The following is a 14,868-nucleotide window of genomic DNA, read 5'->3' on the forward strand; positions in this document are numbered from 1 at the left end:
GCTGAGAGTTTTTATCAAAAATGGGTGTTGGACTTTGTCAAATGCCTTTTCTGCATCAATTGATAAGATCATGTGGTTTATGTCTTTTGTTTTATTTATATGGTGGATTACATTAATGGTTTTTCTAATATTAAACCAGCCTTGCATACCTGGTATAAATCCCACTTGGTCGTGGTGGATTATTTTTTTGATATGTTATTGAATTCTGTTGGCTAGAAATTTGTTGAGGATTTTTGCATCTATGTTCATGAGGGATGTAGGTGTGTAATTTTCTTTTTTTGTGATGTCTTTACCTGGTTTTGGTATCAGGGAGATGGTGGCTTCATAGAATGAGTTAGGTTGTATTTCGTCATTTTCTATGCTTTGAAATACCTTTAGTAGTAGTGGTGTTAACTCTTCTCTGAAAGTTTGGTAGAACTCTGCAGTATAGCCATCCAGGCCAGGGCTTTTTTTTGTTGGGAGTTTTTGGATTACCTTTTCAATCTCTTTTTTTGTTATGTGTCTATTTAGTTGTTCTACTTCTGATTGTATTAGTTTAGGTAGGTAGTATTTTTCCAGAGATTCATCCATTTCTTCTAGTTTTGCAAATTTGTTAGAGTACAATTTTTCGTAATAATCTGATATGATTCTTTTAATTTCAGTTGGGTCTGTTGTGATGTGGCCCTTCTCGTTTCTTATTCGGGTTATTTGTTTCCTTTCCTGTATTTCTTTAGTCAGTCTAGCCAATGGTTTATCAATTTTGTTAATTTTTTCAAAGAACCAGCTTTTGGCTTTGTTAATTCTTTCAATTGTTTTTCTGTTCTCTAATTCATTTAGTTCAGCTCTAATTTTTATGATTTGTTTTCTTCTGGTGCCTGATGGATTCTTTTGTTGCTCACTTTCTATTTGTTCAAGTTGTAGGGACAGTTCTCTGATTTTGGCTCTTTCTTCTTTTTGTATGGGTGCATTTATCGATATAAATTGGCCTCTGAGCACTGCTTTTGTTGTGTCCCAGAGGTTTTGATAGGAAGTATTTTCATTCTCGTTGCATTCTATGAATTTCCTTATTCCCTCCTTAATGTCTTTTATAACCCAGTCTTTTTTCAGGAGGGTATTGTTCAGTTTCTAAGTATTTGATTTCTTTTCCCTGGTTTTTCTGTTATTGATTTCTAGTTTTATTGCCTTGTGGCCTCAGAAGATGCTTTGTAATATTTCGATGTTTTGAATTCTGCAAAGGTTTGTTTTATGACCTAATATGTGGTCTATTCTAGGGAATGTTCCATGTGTAGTAGAAAAAAAAGTATACTTTGCTGCAGTTGGGTGGAGAGTTCTGTATAAGTCAATGAGGTCAAGTTGGTTGATTGTTGTAATTAGGTCTTCCGTGTCTCTGTTGAGCTTCTTACTGGTTGTCCTGTCCTTCTCCGAAAGTGGTATGTTGAAGTCTCCCACTATAATTGTGGAGGTGTCTATCTCACTTTTCAGTTCTGTTAAAATTTGATTTATGTATCTTGCAGCCCTGTCATTGGGTGCATAAATATTTAATATGGTTATATCTTCCTGATCAATTGTCCCTTTTATCATTATGTAGTGTCCTTCTTTATCCTTTGTGGTGGATTTAAGTTTAAAGTCTATTTTGTCAGAAATTAATATTGCTACTCCTTTTTGCTTATTGTTTGCTTGATATATTTTTTTCCATCCTTTGAGTTTTAGTTTGTTTGTGTCTCTAAGTCTAAGGTGTGTCTTTTGTAGGCACTATGTAGATGGATCATGTTTCTTTATCCAGACCATGACTCTCTGTCTCTTTATTGGTGCGTTTAGTCCATTTACATTCAGCGTAAGTATAGATAAGTAAGTGTTAAAAAAATTTTTTTTTTAAATGTTTAGTGTTGTCATTTTGATGCCTTTTTATGTGTGTTGTTGACAATTTCATTTTTGCACTTACTTTTTTGTGCTGAGACGTTTTTCTTTGTAAATTGTGAGATCCTCATTTTCATAGTATTTGACTTTATGTTTGCTGAGTCGTTATGTTTTTTTTGGTTGTCATTAAGAGTTATGGAGTTGTTATACCTCTTTGTGGTTACCTTAATATTTACCCCTATTTTTCTAAGTTAAAACCGAACTTGTCCTATATCGCCTTGTGTCACTGTCCATATGGCAGTTCTATGCCACCTGTATTTAGTCCCTCTTTTTGATTATTGTTATCTTTTACATATTCACTTCATTCATTCCCTGTTTTGAGCAGTTTTTTTTTTAATTAATCTTAATTTGTTTTTGTGATTTCCCTATTTGAGTTGATATCAGGATGTTCTGTTCTGTGACCTTACGTATTGCTGGTGTCTGATATTATTGGTTTTCTGACCAATTTCCTTTAGTATTTCTTGTAGCTTTGGTTTGGTTTTTGCAAATTCTCTAAGCTTGTGTCTATCTGTAAATATCTTAATTTCACCTTCATATTTCAGAGAGAGTTTTGCTGGATATATGATCCTTGGCTGGCAGTTTTTCTCCTTCAGTGCTCTGTATATGTCATCCCATTGCCTTCTTGCCTGCATGGTTTCTGCTGAGTAGTCTGAACTTATTCTTATTGATTCTCCCTTGAAGGAGACCTTTCTTTTATCCCTGGCTGCTTTTAAAATTTTCTCTTTATCTTTGGTTTTGGCAAGTTTGATGATAATATGTCTTGGTGTTTTTCTTTTTGGATCAATCTTAAATGGGGTTCGATGAGCATCTTGGATAGATATCCTTTCGTGTTTCATGATGTCAGGGAAGTTTTCTGTCAGCAATTGTTCAACTATTCTCTCTGTGTTTTCTGTCCACCCTCCCTGTTCTGGGACTCCAATCACATGCAAGTTATCCTTCTTGATAGAGTCCCACATGATTCTTAGGGTTTCTTCAATTTTTTAAATTCTTTTATCATAATTTTTTTTCAGCTATGTTGGTTTTAATTCCCTGGTCCTCCAGATTTCCCACTCTGCATTCTAATTGTTCATGTCTGCTCCTCTGACTTCCTATTGCGTTGTCTAATTCTGTAATTTTATTGTTAATCTTTTGGATTTCTGCATGGTGTCTCTCTATGGATTCTTGCAACTTATTAATTTTTCCACTGTATTCTTGAATAATCTTTTTGAGTTCTTCAACTGTTTTATCAGTGTGTTCCTTGGCTTTTTCTGCAGTTTGCCTTATTTCATTTCTGAGGTCATCCCTGATTTCTTGAAGCATTCTGTAAATTAGTTTTTTATATTCTGTATCTGATAATTCCAGGATTGTATGTTCATTTGGGAAAGATTTTGATTCTTTGGGGGTTGTAGAAGCAGTCATGGTCTGCTTCTTTATGTGGTTTGATATCGACTGCTGTCTCCAAGCCATCACTAAGATATAGTAGTGATTTATTCTATATTTGCTCACTGAGTTTTATCTTGTTTTCTTTCAATATACGTGGATGGGCTACTAGATTGTGCTGTCTTGTTTGTTGTAGCCCTTGACTTACTTATCACCTATTACCAGCTGGTTTGGGCTGTTGCCAGGTATATATGCCTGAGTCTATTCACTATTCTTGAGTAGAATCTGATTTGGGTCATCAAGTGTGTGCTGCACCCTAACACCTATCCACCTCGAGAAGTAGTGATGATAGTTGTATGCACCAGATTCTATTAGCAACTGCGGTTCACACTCCAGGGGGAGCAGGATGCTGACAGGCTTCCCCCGATTGTCAGTGAGGTAGGTGTGTCTCTATTCCTATAGCACCTTGGTGGGAGGGCTCTGTAGCTATACCTTAGGCCCCCTAATGCAAGTACCTCTACTGATTGGTAGGTGTCACCGTCCTTAGACCCCTAAGGCAAGAGGCTAGGTCGTCTGGGGGGAGCTTCAGCCCCCAGTTCCCTGTTGTGGGTCAGTTAAGGCTCTGTTGAATATGCAGAGATATCAGACCTGGGAAACTTGTTTTTCCAGTAAATCCGCTAAAAAAAAAATGCAGTCAGATCCCTGTCAGAACTGCCTTTGCATTATAACAGCCACCTTGTTCCCTGTAAGGATGAAAGCCCGAGATTTGGATCATATATGCTTGGCTGGAGCTGGTTCGGTGTTTTTAGTCCAATTAGGGAAGGATTTTTGGTCCCTGGGTTTTTTGTGGTTGCTTCTCTCAGGCTGGAAGAATGGGTTAGGAACAGACCAAAAAAAAAAAAAGGGAAAAGCGAAGCAGCGGAGTCGGAGCCGTTCTCCCCCGGCTCAGGAAATTCCAATGTTAATGAAGTCTCCTGGGAAGGAGAGGGGAGGGTTCAGATAAACAGCAGAGAGTAGCACCCTGGAATATAGCCAAAGTTGCTTGTCTTGCTTGGGATGAGTATTTTATCTGAGATTCCCGAGGGGCGTGTCGCCTATGTGTGCTGGCTGTGTGGAGATTGTCCCCGAGGGTCTGGCCCGCTGAAGCCGCAGTCAGATACTCCGCTGCCAGTCCAAAGCCCAGTGTCAAGGTTCACCTGCTGGGACGCTGCACTCTCAGCTCCAAAATCAGTCGCTGCCTCCCGGGGACTTTTCGTCCCGCCAGCCGCGTCGCCGCACCACCTCCGCGGACTGGCTGGGGCCCCTCCCGGGGTTAGTTCAGGGATGTAGGGCCGTGCCCCGTGTTTGTGCCATGACCAGATGCTGTGTTCAGCTCCCCTGTGCCGAGTCCAAAGCCCGGCGCCACGGTTCCCCGGCTGGGACGCTGCACTCCCTGATCCAAAACCAGTCACTGCCTCCTGGGGACTTCTCCCACCAGCTGCATCACCACACTGCCTGCGCGGAGCGGCTGGGCCCCCTCCTGGTGTCAGTTCAGGGGGGTAGGGCTGCGCCCCGTGTTTGCGCCGTCACAAGATGTTGTATTCAGCTTCACTGGGCCCAGTCCTAAGCCCGGCGCCAAGGTTACCTGACAGGGACGCTGGCTCCAGGTCCGAACAGTCGCTGCTTCCCCGTAGTTGTTCATTCTCATTCTCTGTCACTCAGGTCAACTGTTTAAATCTGTGTTTGGTTTTCAGGGTTCATAGATTGTCATGTATGTGATCGATTCACTTGTTTTTCCGAGTCTTTGTTGCAAGAGGGATCCGAGGTAGCGTCTACCTAGTCAGCCATCTTGGGCCCCTCTCCCTCTGTCCTTTTTTTTTCAAATATGTTTTGGTATTGTCTGCTGTCTTTGGGATATTCAGTAGTTATTTTCTTTGTTTATTGATTGTGGATTTGTTTCACCCTGCTTTTTTGTTTTATTTGGTTATGTTTGAGCAAGCATGCTGTTTGTTGTTTGTTATTTGCTTGTCTGTGGGCATGATACTTATGAAATCCTTGTCCAATGGACAGGGCCAGTTGCTCAAATGTGGTGCAGAGGGTAAGTTCAGCTGAAGGGCAAGGGCTGGGATGGGTTGTTTGTGGCATGTACTTGGCCTGACAGCATGAGTTGGGAATCAGGACAGATTCCAGTGAGCTGTGCCTGTCCTGTTCGGAGGTGTGATGTTCAGTGCAAAGTAGAGGTAGGTAGGAAGGAGTGGGAGATTTTGATGTGTGCAGCTAAGATGAATATGGGAAAGAAGAGAATGGAGAGAGAAACAGGAGCCAAAAGAAACAAACAAAGAAGAGTGCTTATTGTTGGAGTGGAGAAATGAGAAATCAAGAAATGGTAAAAACAAAAGGAGAAAAAAAGAAAGAAAAAGGAAAAAACAGTAAAATAAAGAAAAAGCAGAAAAGAAAAAAGAAAAGAACAGCCCCCAGGGATTCCACCGGTGTAGCTGCAAAGACCGGGTAAGTGGCTCCCAGGCTGCCTAGACAGCCTGTCTAGAAGGGGCTCCCAACCCACGAAGAGAAAAAGAAATCAAAACAGAACAAAACACCAAAACAAAAAAAGAAATGCCCCCAGGGATCCCACTGGCATGGGTTTGCAAACTGGGGCGGTGTCTCCCAAGCTGGGCAGGACAGCTTCACTAGAAGGGGCTCCTAAGCTGTGAAAAGAAAAAGAAAACAACAATAAAAACAAAACAAATAAAATGGCCCTGGGGTTCCCACCAGCATGGTGGCTCGGTCTGGGGAAGTAGTTCCCCAGCTGAGTGGTGCTTCACCAGCCTTCCAAGAAGAAGCAAAACTGGCTTTTGGGGCCAGGTAGTCAAGAGGAAGGAGGGGGAAGGTGGTTAGATGCAGCAAGGAAACCAAAAGAAGCAGAAAAAGGTGATACTAGCAACAAACAAATGGCAGTGATGGCACCAGCCACTGTGGATGGGCCAAATCCAAGCAGCCTGGTCCCTCCCAGCCAAGGGGTGGTATGAAGGGTGGGGAGCGGGAAAGTATATATCCCAGTTTCGGGCGTTCCGTCTCATGCTGGAGCTCTGTGAAGCTGCTTTTCTGTACTCCCTGTCCACTGATCTCCAATGTAGGTGGGTCAAATCCAAGTGGCACAGATCCTGTTCTTCCTGGCTAGGAAGTGATGGAGGCCAAGCAGCAGGGAGGAGAAGGATAGAGGGTGGGAAAACATACATCGCTGGTTCCTGGGTGCTATGTCTCCTGTTGGGAGATCTTTGAAGCTGCTTTTCCATACTTCTTATATTCCAATCTTCAGCAGGTGCCCAAGATGGTGAATCTGTGCTGTGTTAAGTGATAGGGACCTCTGCACATATCTCTCCATGCTCTCTATTTTCTGTCAGTTTCTTATTCCATTTGGTGCTTGGTTGAGTTTTTTATGTCTTCATTTGACACTTAGAGTTCCAGGATTGATGTTTGTCTCTGTTTTACTTAATTTTTTGAGTCTTTGCTGTGGAGGGACAGCATGGTGCTTATGTCTGTAGTGCCATGTTGGCTCTGCCTTTGCTCTTCTTCCTCTTTAGTGTTGTTGTTATTATTATTTTTTTAATTTATTGAAGTTTGTAGTTCTCTGCTTTCACTCCAGACTCCCCATCTAGGTGTACTTGGTGTTGTTCCTTCCTCATTGGTCTCACTGCCCTGGGACACCAGCCATCACTTTCACCTCTAGGTTCCCTAAGGGTGGTGGTGGCTGAGCCACTTCAGCACCAGACTGCGTGGCTTGTAGCACTTGGTGTGATTGCTTCCCCACCAGATATTGGGCATACTGACCATATTACTTTGGTACCAGATGCCTTCCTCAGAGACACTGGCCATGTCCCATCAGCAGCTTTCCCCCTTTAGATATTACCAGCTATCTTTGACTGCTTACCACAGATCTCTTTCCTGTGAGGCCTGACCTTACAACTCTGGCACTAGGCCCCTCCCAGTAGCTGCAGCAGTCACAGACACACCACAGATTCCTGTTCCAGAAGTATCATCTGTACTATACCAACCTCAGAGTCCCACCCTGGAAGCTGCAACTGTTGCCAATTTACCACATGTCCTCACTATTCATGAACTCCAGACTGCTGTGTTCACCTTGTTGTTTCTTCCTGGGACTCACGGGAACTCCAGCCAATTCTGTGCTTCCTGAGCCACTCTGCCCCAGATCTGTCTGCCCAGGAATTTGGGCCCACAATGCACCCTTCATTCTTCTCCACTGTGGGCCTGACTGCACGTGCACTGCAGCCTGCACTGTACCCATGCACCGCTCTTTCCTGGAACTTACGGGAATTCTCACTTACACTGTGCTCACGAGGCCGCTCTGCCCCAAGTCCTACTATTCATGTGTCTCGGCCTGTGCTTCATTGTCCATATCTTTCTGTCCAAGGCCCAATTGTTCATATACTGAGGTCTGTGCTGCATGTACCATGTTGCTGTTGCCCAGGACTTACCAGAACTCTAGCTTAGGTTGTGCTCACCAAGCCGTTCTTGCCCAGGTCTGACTGCTCAGGTGTCTTGGTCATGCTCTGTGCAAATCTGACCTTTCTGTGGCAGGGCCAACTGTTTATGCACTGTGGCTTGGATTGTGCCCTGGGTCATTGCCAGGTGGTTTTCAGGCTTCTCTTTGCTGACTAGTAGGGACTGGAGGCACCCTCTCTGGTCTGCCCAGGAAAGCCACCCTTGGTCGAGGAGCCACAAGCCACCAGACCCCTTCCTGTGTCGCAGAGATTCGTATGCCCACCGTTGGTGTGGCTCTGTGGCTCCCAGCCCTCCCTCTGCCACACTAGGAGGAGATGAGTGGAGGCCTCTCAAACTGTTTGCACTAGAGATCTGCTTTTGGCCTTGGATCCAGAGGTGCCGGAGTTCTGTGCTCTCAATGGCAGTGTAGATCAGCCAGTTAGGGGCTAAATACACTGTCTATGTCAAAGATCTGCTCCTGGTTTCAGAGCTCAAGTTTAAGCGGTCCCTTCTCATGAGCTGAGAGCTGTGTGCCAAATGACGATGTGAGTTGGTTGTTATAGGCTGCTGCCTGAGCATCCCACTGCTGTACCAGGAAAGGGACAGGCAGGGAAAGTGGAAGAGCTGCTTTCCCTACTTTGCGCTTTGTCGTCGCTTTTATTCAATTTTCAGTTCCTTGCTGTTTTTCGTTGTCCATGATTCCAGAGGGCTTTGTACTGGATTCTAGTTGCTTTTATTGTTGTTCTTGTAAAGAGGGTCTGGATTTTAGATCTGTTCACTCTGCCATCTTCCTGGAAGTCCTGATTTTAATACATTTAATGGAAATGTTTTCTCTATACAAATAAAAAGCCAGTAGGAGAGAAGAGTAGGAGTTAAGAAAAGGAAAGGTGAACCGACAGGGAGGCATGGAGGCTGAGTGGGAAGTGAATTCCAGGATAACCCACAAAGCCTATTGCCTATAAAAAAAAAAAAAAAAAAATTGCCTATATCAGCAACAAACCCTCACAGCTTTGAAAAGAGTTATTATGATCCAAGCCAGAAGTCAGGGATCCTTAACCCTCACTTTTTTTTCTTTTTTTTAAATAATATTTTATTGTGCTTTCAGGGAAGGTTTACACACCAATTTAGGTTAACTTTGACTTTTTGTTGTTACTTGCCATCAAGTCAGCACTGACTCATAATGACCCCATGTGCAATAGAACAAAATGTTGCTTGGTCCTGCACCGTCTTCATGATTGTTGGTATGTTTGAGTCCATTGTTTTGGCTACTGTATCAGTCCATCTCGTTGAGGTCCTTCCTTGCCTTCAGTGTCGCTCTATTTTACCCACCATGATGTTCTTTTGTAGTGATTGGTCTTTCCCAATGACATGTCCAAAGAAAGTGAGGTGAAGTCTTACTATCCTTGCTTCTATGGAACTTTCTGATTGTATTTCTTCTAAGACTGGGTTATTAGTTTTTCTGGCAGTCTACAGTATATTCAATTTCCTCACCAACACCACAATTTGAATGCTCTGACTACATGTACTTAATGCCACTGGAAGGACTCAAACTTACAGGGTGAGGTTTGAAGGCAAAAGGCAAGCAAAAAAAAAAAAAAGGGACAGGAAGAGAGGGAGGAAATTAGAGGCAAGTGTATGAAGGAGACAGAGGGAGAGGCCTGAAACAGGATAGACCTAGAAGAGGAGTTGTTTTTTGGCTGGGGTGACCCTCTTCTGGGCTGTAATTATTTCTTCTCCCACTTCTCTTCTTCTCCTTGTGTTGATTTTAAACTCATTCACTCTTGATAACTTTTCGTTGATTTTTTTTGTTTTTTGTTGTTCCAGTTGCTTTTGGAGGAGGTAATAAATTTGAATACTCTGAGCCAAGAGGTCAGTGATTTGGTGGAGATGATTTGGGCGGAAACGCTGGGCCATCTGGAGCACACGCTTATCAAGCCAGTGAACAAAATCAGCCTTAATGATGTAAGTCACTGTGTCCTTGAAACATAACCCCTAACATAACAAACCTGCTTCCTAATTCATTAGCTTAAATAATAACACTTATGTTTTAGTACTCGTCAAATTGAGTTGATAGTTGACTGTTCTTTCCTTTTACCCTGGAGAAAAAGAGCATAGAGAGCACTAAGGGGAAAATAAGCTTCCAAGAAAACTAGACATTCCTGTCTGTAAAATGCTCAAATACAAGAGCTGATCAATGATAGCTTTTTACTGCTGGCAAATTACGATTCTTGATCCTGTAGGTCAAGAGGTTAGTAATAGGCCTGAGGGATATGAATGGTCTTGATTATCAGCTAATGTCCAAACCTTAACCTTTTTCATAGCTAACTACTTCTAGAGCTCTGTAACTTCTGACTATCTTAGGGAAAGGCAGATATGCTTCCAACACAATAGAAAATGCAATTATGGCTAATTGCAATTGAAAGAGCAAATGGAAGAAACTATTCCCAGTGGTACGTCTTCTACAGCTGTGTTGTCGTATTAAAATAACAGACAATTTTCCTCTGTGAAATTGAACTAATTTATTTTATGCAGAAAAATGTTTCCTGGGTTAAAGCCCATAAAGTACATGTATAATTAGAAACATGTTCTTGAGGTTTTTGTTCCTAGTTTGAGTCTGGCATCTTTCTAAATTCCTTATGTTAAAAATGAGTCTCCTACTATTGTGTTAGCATTCCTCTCTCTATATGTATCTCTTTCTCTCTCTTTATCAATCATGTTTTCATCCATCTATGTATGTATGTATGTATCTGTGTGTCTATGTATCTGTGTATGTATATAAGTATCTATCTATCTAATCTATATCTATCTATCTAATCTATATATAGCTAGAAGCCCTGGTGACACAGTGGTTAAGAGCTACAGCTGCTAACCAAAGGGTTGGAAGTTCGAATCCATCAGCTGCTCCTTGGAAACTCTGTGGGACAGTTCTACTCTGTCCAATAAGGTTGCTATGAGTCAGAAATGAGTTGACGCCAATGGGTTTGGTTTGGTTTTATATACAAGTATATCTGTGTATTATTTATAGATAGATATTTATCTGTGTCTTTATCTATCTATGTCCATATGTGTGTAGATACATAAGAATTTGGTTCTTTCCTGTAGTTATGCAGAGCCCAGTTTTGGAAGAATCCTCATGGCGCCACCCTCATGAGACACATCTACAGCTAAGATCAGTATTTGTTTTTGGCATATGTCCAATAGAAAATTGGAAGTTGCAACATGTCTAACAATTATTTTAGATATTTTTATACATGGTCCTTCACTTTTTCTCTAATTTTTTTTAATTAATTTTTATTAAGCTTCAAGTGAACATTTACCATTCCAATCAGTTTGTCACGTGTAAGTTTACATACATCTTACTCCCTTCTCCCACTTGCTCTCCCCCTATTGAGTCAGCCCTTTCAGTCTCTCGTTTCTTGCCAATTTTGCCGTCTTCCCTCTCTCTCTATCTTCCCATCCCCCCTCCAGTCAAGAGTTGCCAACACACTCTCCAGTGTCCACCTGATTTAATTAGCTCACTCTTCATCAGCATCTCTCTCCCCGCCGCTGACCAGTCCTTTTCATGTCTGATGAGTTGTCTTCGGGGATGGTTCCTGTCCTGTGCCATCAGAAGGTCTGGGGAGCATTGCCTCCGGGATTCCTCTAGTCGCAGTCATACCATTAAGTATGGTCTTTTTATGAGAATTTGGGGTCTGTATCCCATTGGCCTCCTGCTCCCTCAGGAGTTGTCTGTTGTGCTCCCTGGCAGGGCAGACATCGATTGTGGCCGGACACCAACTAGTTCTTCTGGTCTCAGGATAATGTAGGTCTCTGGTTCATGTGGCCCTTTCTGTCTCTTGGGTTCTTAGTTGTCGTGTGACCTTGGTGTTCTTCCTTTGCCTTTGCTCCAGGTGGGTTGAGACCAATTGATGTATCTTAGATGGCCGCTTGTTGGCATTTAGGACCCCAGACGCCACATTTCAAAGTGGGATGCAGAATGTTTTCATAATAGAATTATTTTGCCCGTTGACTTAGAAGTCCCCTCAAACCATGTTCCCCAGACCCCAGCCCCTGCTCCGCTGTCCCGGAAACCTCTTTGCTTTTAGTCCAGTCCAATTAGGCTGACCTTCCTTGTATTGTGTGTTGTCTTTCCCTTCACCCAAAGCAGTTCTTATCTACTGATTGATCAATAAAAAACCCTCTCCCTCCCTCCCTCCCCCCTTTGTGACCACAAAAGTATGTGTTCTTCTCCGTTTTTTCTATTTCTCAAGATCTTATAATAGTGGTCTTATACAATATTTGTCCTTTTGCCTCTGACTCATTTCGCTCAGCATAATGCCTTCCAGATTCCTCTATGTTATGAAATGTTTCAGAGATTCGTCACTGTTCTTTATCGATGCGTAGTATTCCATTGTGTGAATATACCACAATTTATTTACCCATTCATCCGTTGACGGACACCTTGGTTGCTTCCAGCTTTTTGCTATTGTAAACAGAGCTGCAATAAACATGGGTGTGCATATATCTGTTTGTGTGAAGGCTCTTGTATCTCTAGGGTATATTCCAAGGAGTGGGATTTCTGGGTTGTATGGTAGTTCTATTTCTAACTGTTTAAGATATCGCCAGATAGATTTCCAAAGTGGTTGTACCATTTTACAATCCCACCAGCAGTGTATGAGAGTTCCAATCTCTCTGCAGCCTCTCCAACATTTATTATTTTGTGTTTTTTGGATTAATGCCAGTCTAGTTGGTGTGAGATGGAATCTCATCGTAGTTTTAATTTGCATTTCTCTATTAATGGCTAATGATCGGGAGCATTTTCTCATGTATCTGTTGGCTGCCTGAATATCTTCTTTAGTGAAATGTGTGTTCATATCCTTTGGCCACTTCTTGATTGGGTTGTTTGTCTTTTTGTGGTTGAGTTTTGACAGAATCATGTAGATTTTAGAGATCAGGCGCTGGTCTGAGATGTCATAGCTGAATATTCTTTCCCAGTCTGTAGGTGGTCTTTTTACTCTTCTGGTGAAGACTTTAGATGAGCATAGGTGTTTGATTTTTAGGAGCTCCCAGTTATCTGGTTTCTCTTCGTCATTTTTGGTAATGTTTTGTATTCTGTTTATGCCCTGTATTAGGGCTCCTAGGGTTGTCCCTATTTTTTCTTCCATGATCTTTATCGTTTGAGTCTTTATGTTTAGGTCTTTGATCCACTTGGAGTTAGTTTTTGTGCATGGTGTGAGGTATGGGTTCTGTTTCATTCTTTTGCGAATGGATATCTAGTTATGCCAGCACCATTTGTTAAAAAGACTATCATTTCCACAATTGACTGACACTGGTCCTTTGTCAAATATCAGCTGCTCATACGTGGATGGATTTATATCTGGGTTCTCAATTCTGTTCCATTGGTCTATGTGCCTGTTGTTGTACCAGTACCAGGCTGTTTTGACTACTGTAGCTGTATAATAGGTTCTGAAATCAGGTAGAGTGAGGCCTCCCACTTTCTTCTTCTTTTTCAGTAATGCTTTACTTATCCGGGGGTTCTTTCCCTTCCATATGAAACTGGTGATTTGTTTCTGTATCCCCTTAAAATATGACATTGGAATTTGGATTGGAAGTGCGTTATATGTATAGATGGCTTTTGGTAGAATAGACATTTTTACTATGTTAAGTCTTCCTATCCATGAGCAGGGTATGTTTTTCCACTTAAGTATGTCCTTTTGAATTTCTTGTAACAGAGCTTTGTAGTTTTCTTTGTATAGGTCTTTTACATCCTTGGTAAGATTTATTCCTAAGTATTTTATCTTCTTGGGGGCTACTGTGAATGGTATTGATTTGGTGATTTCCTCTTCGGTGTTCTTTTTGTTGATGTAGAGGAATCCAAGTGATTTTTGTATGTTTATTTTATAACCTGAGACCCTTCCAAACTCTTCTATTAGTTTCAGTAGTTTTCTGGAGGATTCCTTAGGGTTTTCCGTGTATACGATCATGTCATCTGCAAATAGTGGTAGCTTTACTTCCTCCTTGCCAATCTGGATACCCTTTATTTCTTTGTCTAGCCTAATTGCCCTGGCTGGGACTTCAAGTACGATGTTGAATAAGAGCAGTGATAAAGGGCATCCTTGTCTGGTTCCCGTTCTCAAGGGAAATGCTTTCAGGTTCTCTCCATTTAGAGTGATATTGGCTGTTGGCTTTGCATAGATGCCCTTTATTATGTTGAGGAATTTTCCTTCAATTCCAATTTTGGTAAGAGTTTTTTATCATAAATGGGTGTTGAACTTTGTCAAATGCCTTTTCTGCATCAATTGATAAGATCATGTGGTTTTTATCTTTTGTTTTATTTATGTGATGGATTACATTAATGATTTTTCTGATATTAAACCAGCCTTGCATACCTGGTATAAATCCCACTTGATCAGGGTGAATTATTTTTTTGATGTGTTGTCGGATTCTATTGGCTAGAATTTTGTTGAGGATTTTTGCATCTATGTTCATGAGGGATGTAGGTGTGTAATTTTCTTTTTTTGTGATGTCTTTACCTGGTTTTGGTATCAGGGAGATGGTAGCTTCATAGAATGAGTTGGGTAGTATTCCGTCTTTTTCTATGCTTTGAAATACCTTCAGTAGTAGTGGTGTTAAGTCTTCTCTGAAGGTTTGGTAGAACTCTGCAGTGAAGCCGTCCGGGCCAGGACTTTTTTTTGTTGGAAGTTTTTTGATTACCGTTTCAATCTCTTTTTTTGTTATGGGTCTATTTAGTTGTTCTACTTCTGAATGTGTTAGTTTAGGTAGGTAGTATTTTTCTAAGAATTTATCCATTTCTTCTAGGTTTTCAAATTTGTTAGAGTACAATTTTTCTTAGTAATCTGAAATGATTCTTTTAATTTCAGTTGGGTCTGTTGTGATGTGGCCCTTCTCGTTTCTTATTCGGGTTATTTGTTTCCTTTCCTGAATTTCTTTAGTCAGTCTAGCCAATGGTTTATCAATTTTGTTAATTTTTTCAAAGAACCAGCTTTTGGCTTTGTTAATTCTTTCAATCGTTTTTCTGTTCTCTAATTCATTTAGTTCAGCTCTAATTTTTATTATTTGTTTTCTTTTGGTGCCTGATGGGTTCTTTTGTTGCTCAGTTTCTATTTGTTCAAGTTGTAGGGACAGTTCTCTGAT

At 41.4% G+C, this 14,868-nt stretch overlaps 1 protein-coding gene across 7 annotated transcripts in view; it reads left to right on the forward strand.

Annotated features, from left to right (window-relative positions):
- The window catches only part of PARP4 (poly(ADP-ribose) polymerase family member 4), a 260,869-nt gene that overhangs the window by 120,508 nt on the left and 125,493 nt on the right, over window positions 1-14,868 (forward strand). For all 7 annotated transcript variants that reach the window (XM_064275429.1, XM_064275428.1, XM_064275424.1 and 4 more), the window contains one exon: window positions 9,559-9,696. In XM_064275429.1, coding sequence (XP_064131499.1) covers window positions 9,559-9,696 — 138 coding nt within the window. The remainder of the gene's footprint in view (window positions 1-9,558; window positions 9,697-14,868) is intronic.

Source organism: Loxodonta africana, chromosome 23 (genome assembly GCF_030014295.1).
Source record: "Loxodonta africana isolate mLoxAfr1 chromosome 23, mLoxAfr1.hap2, whole genome shotgun sequence".
Lineage (NCBI taxonomy): Eukaryota > Metazoa > Chordata > Mammalia > Proboscidea > Elephantidae > Loxodonta > Loxodonta africana.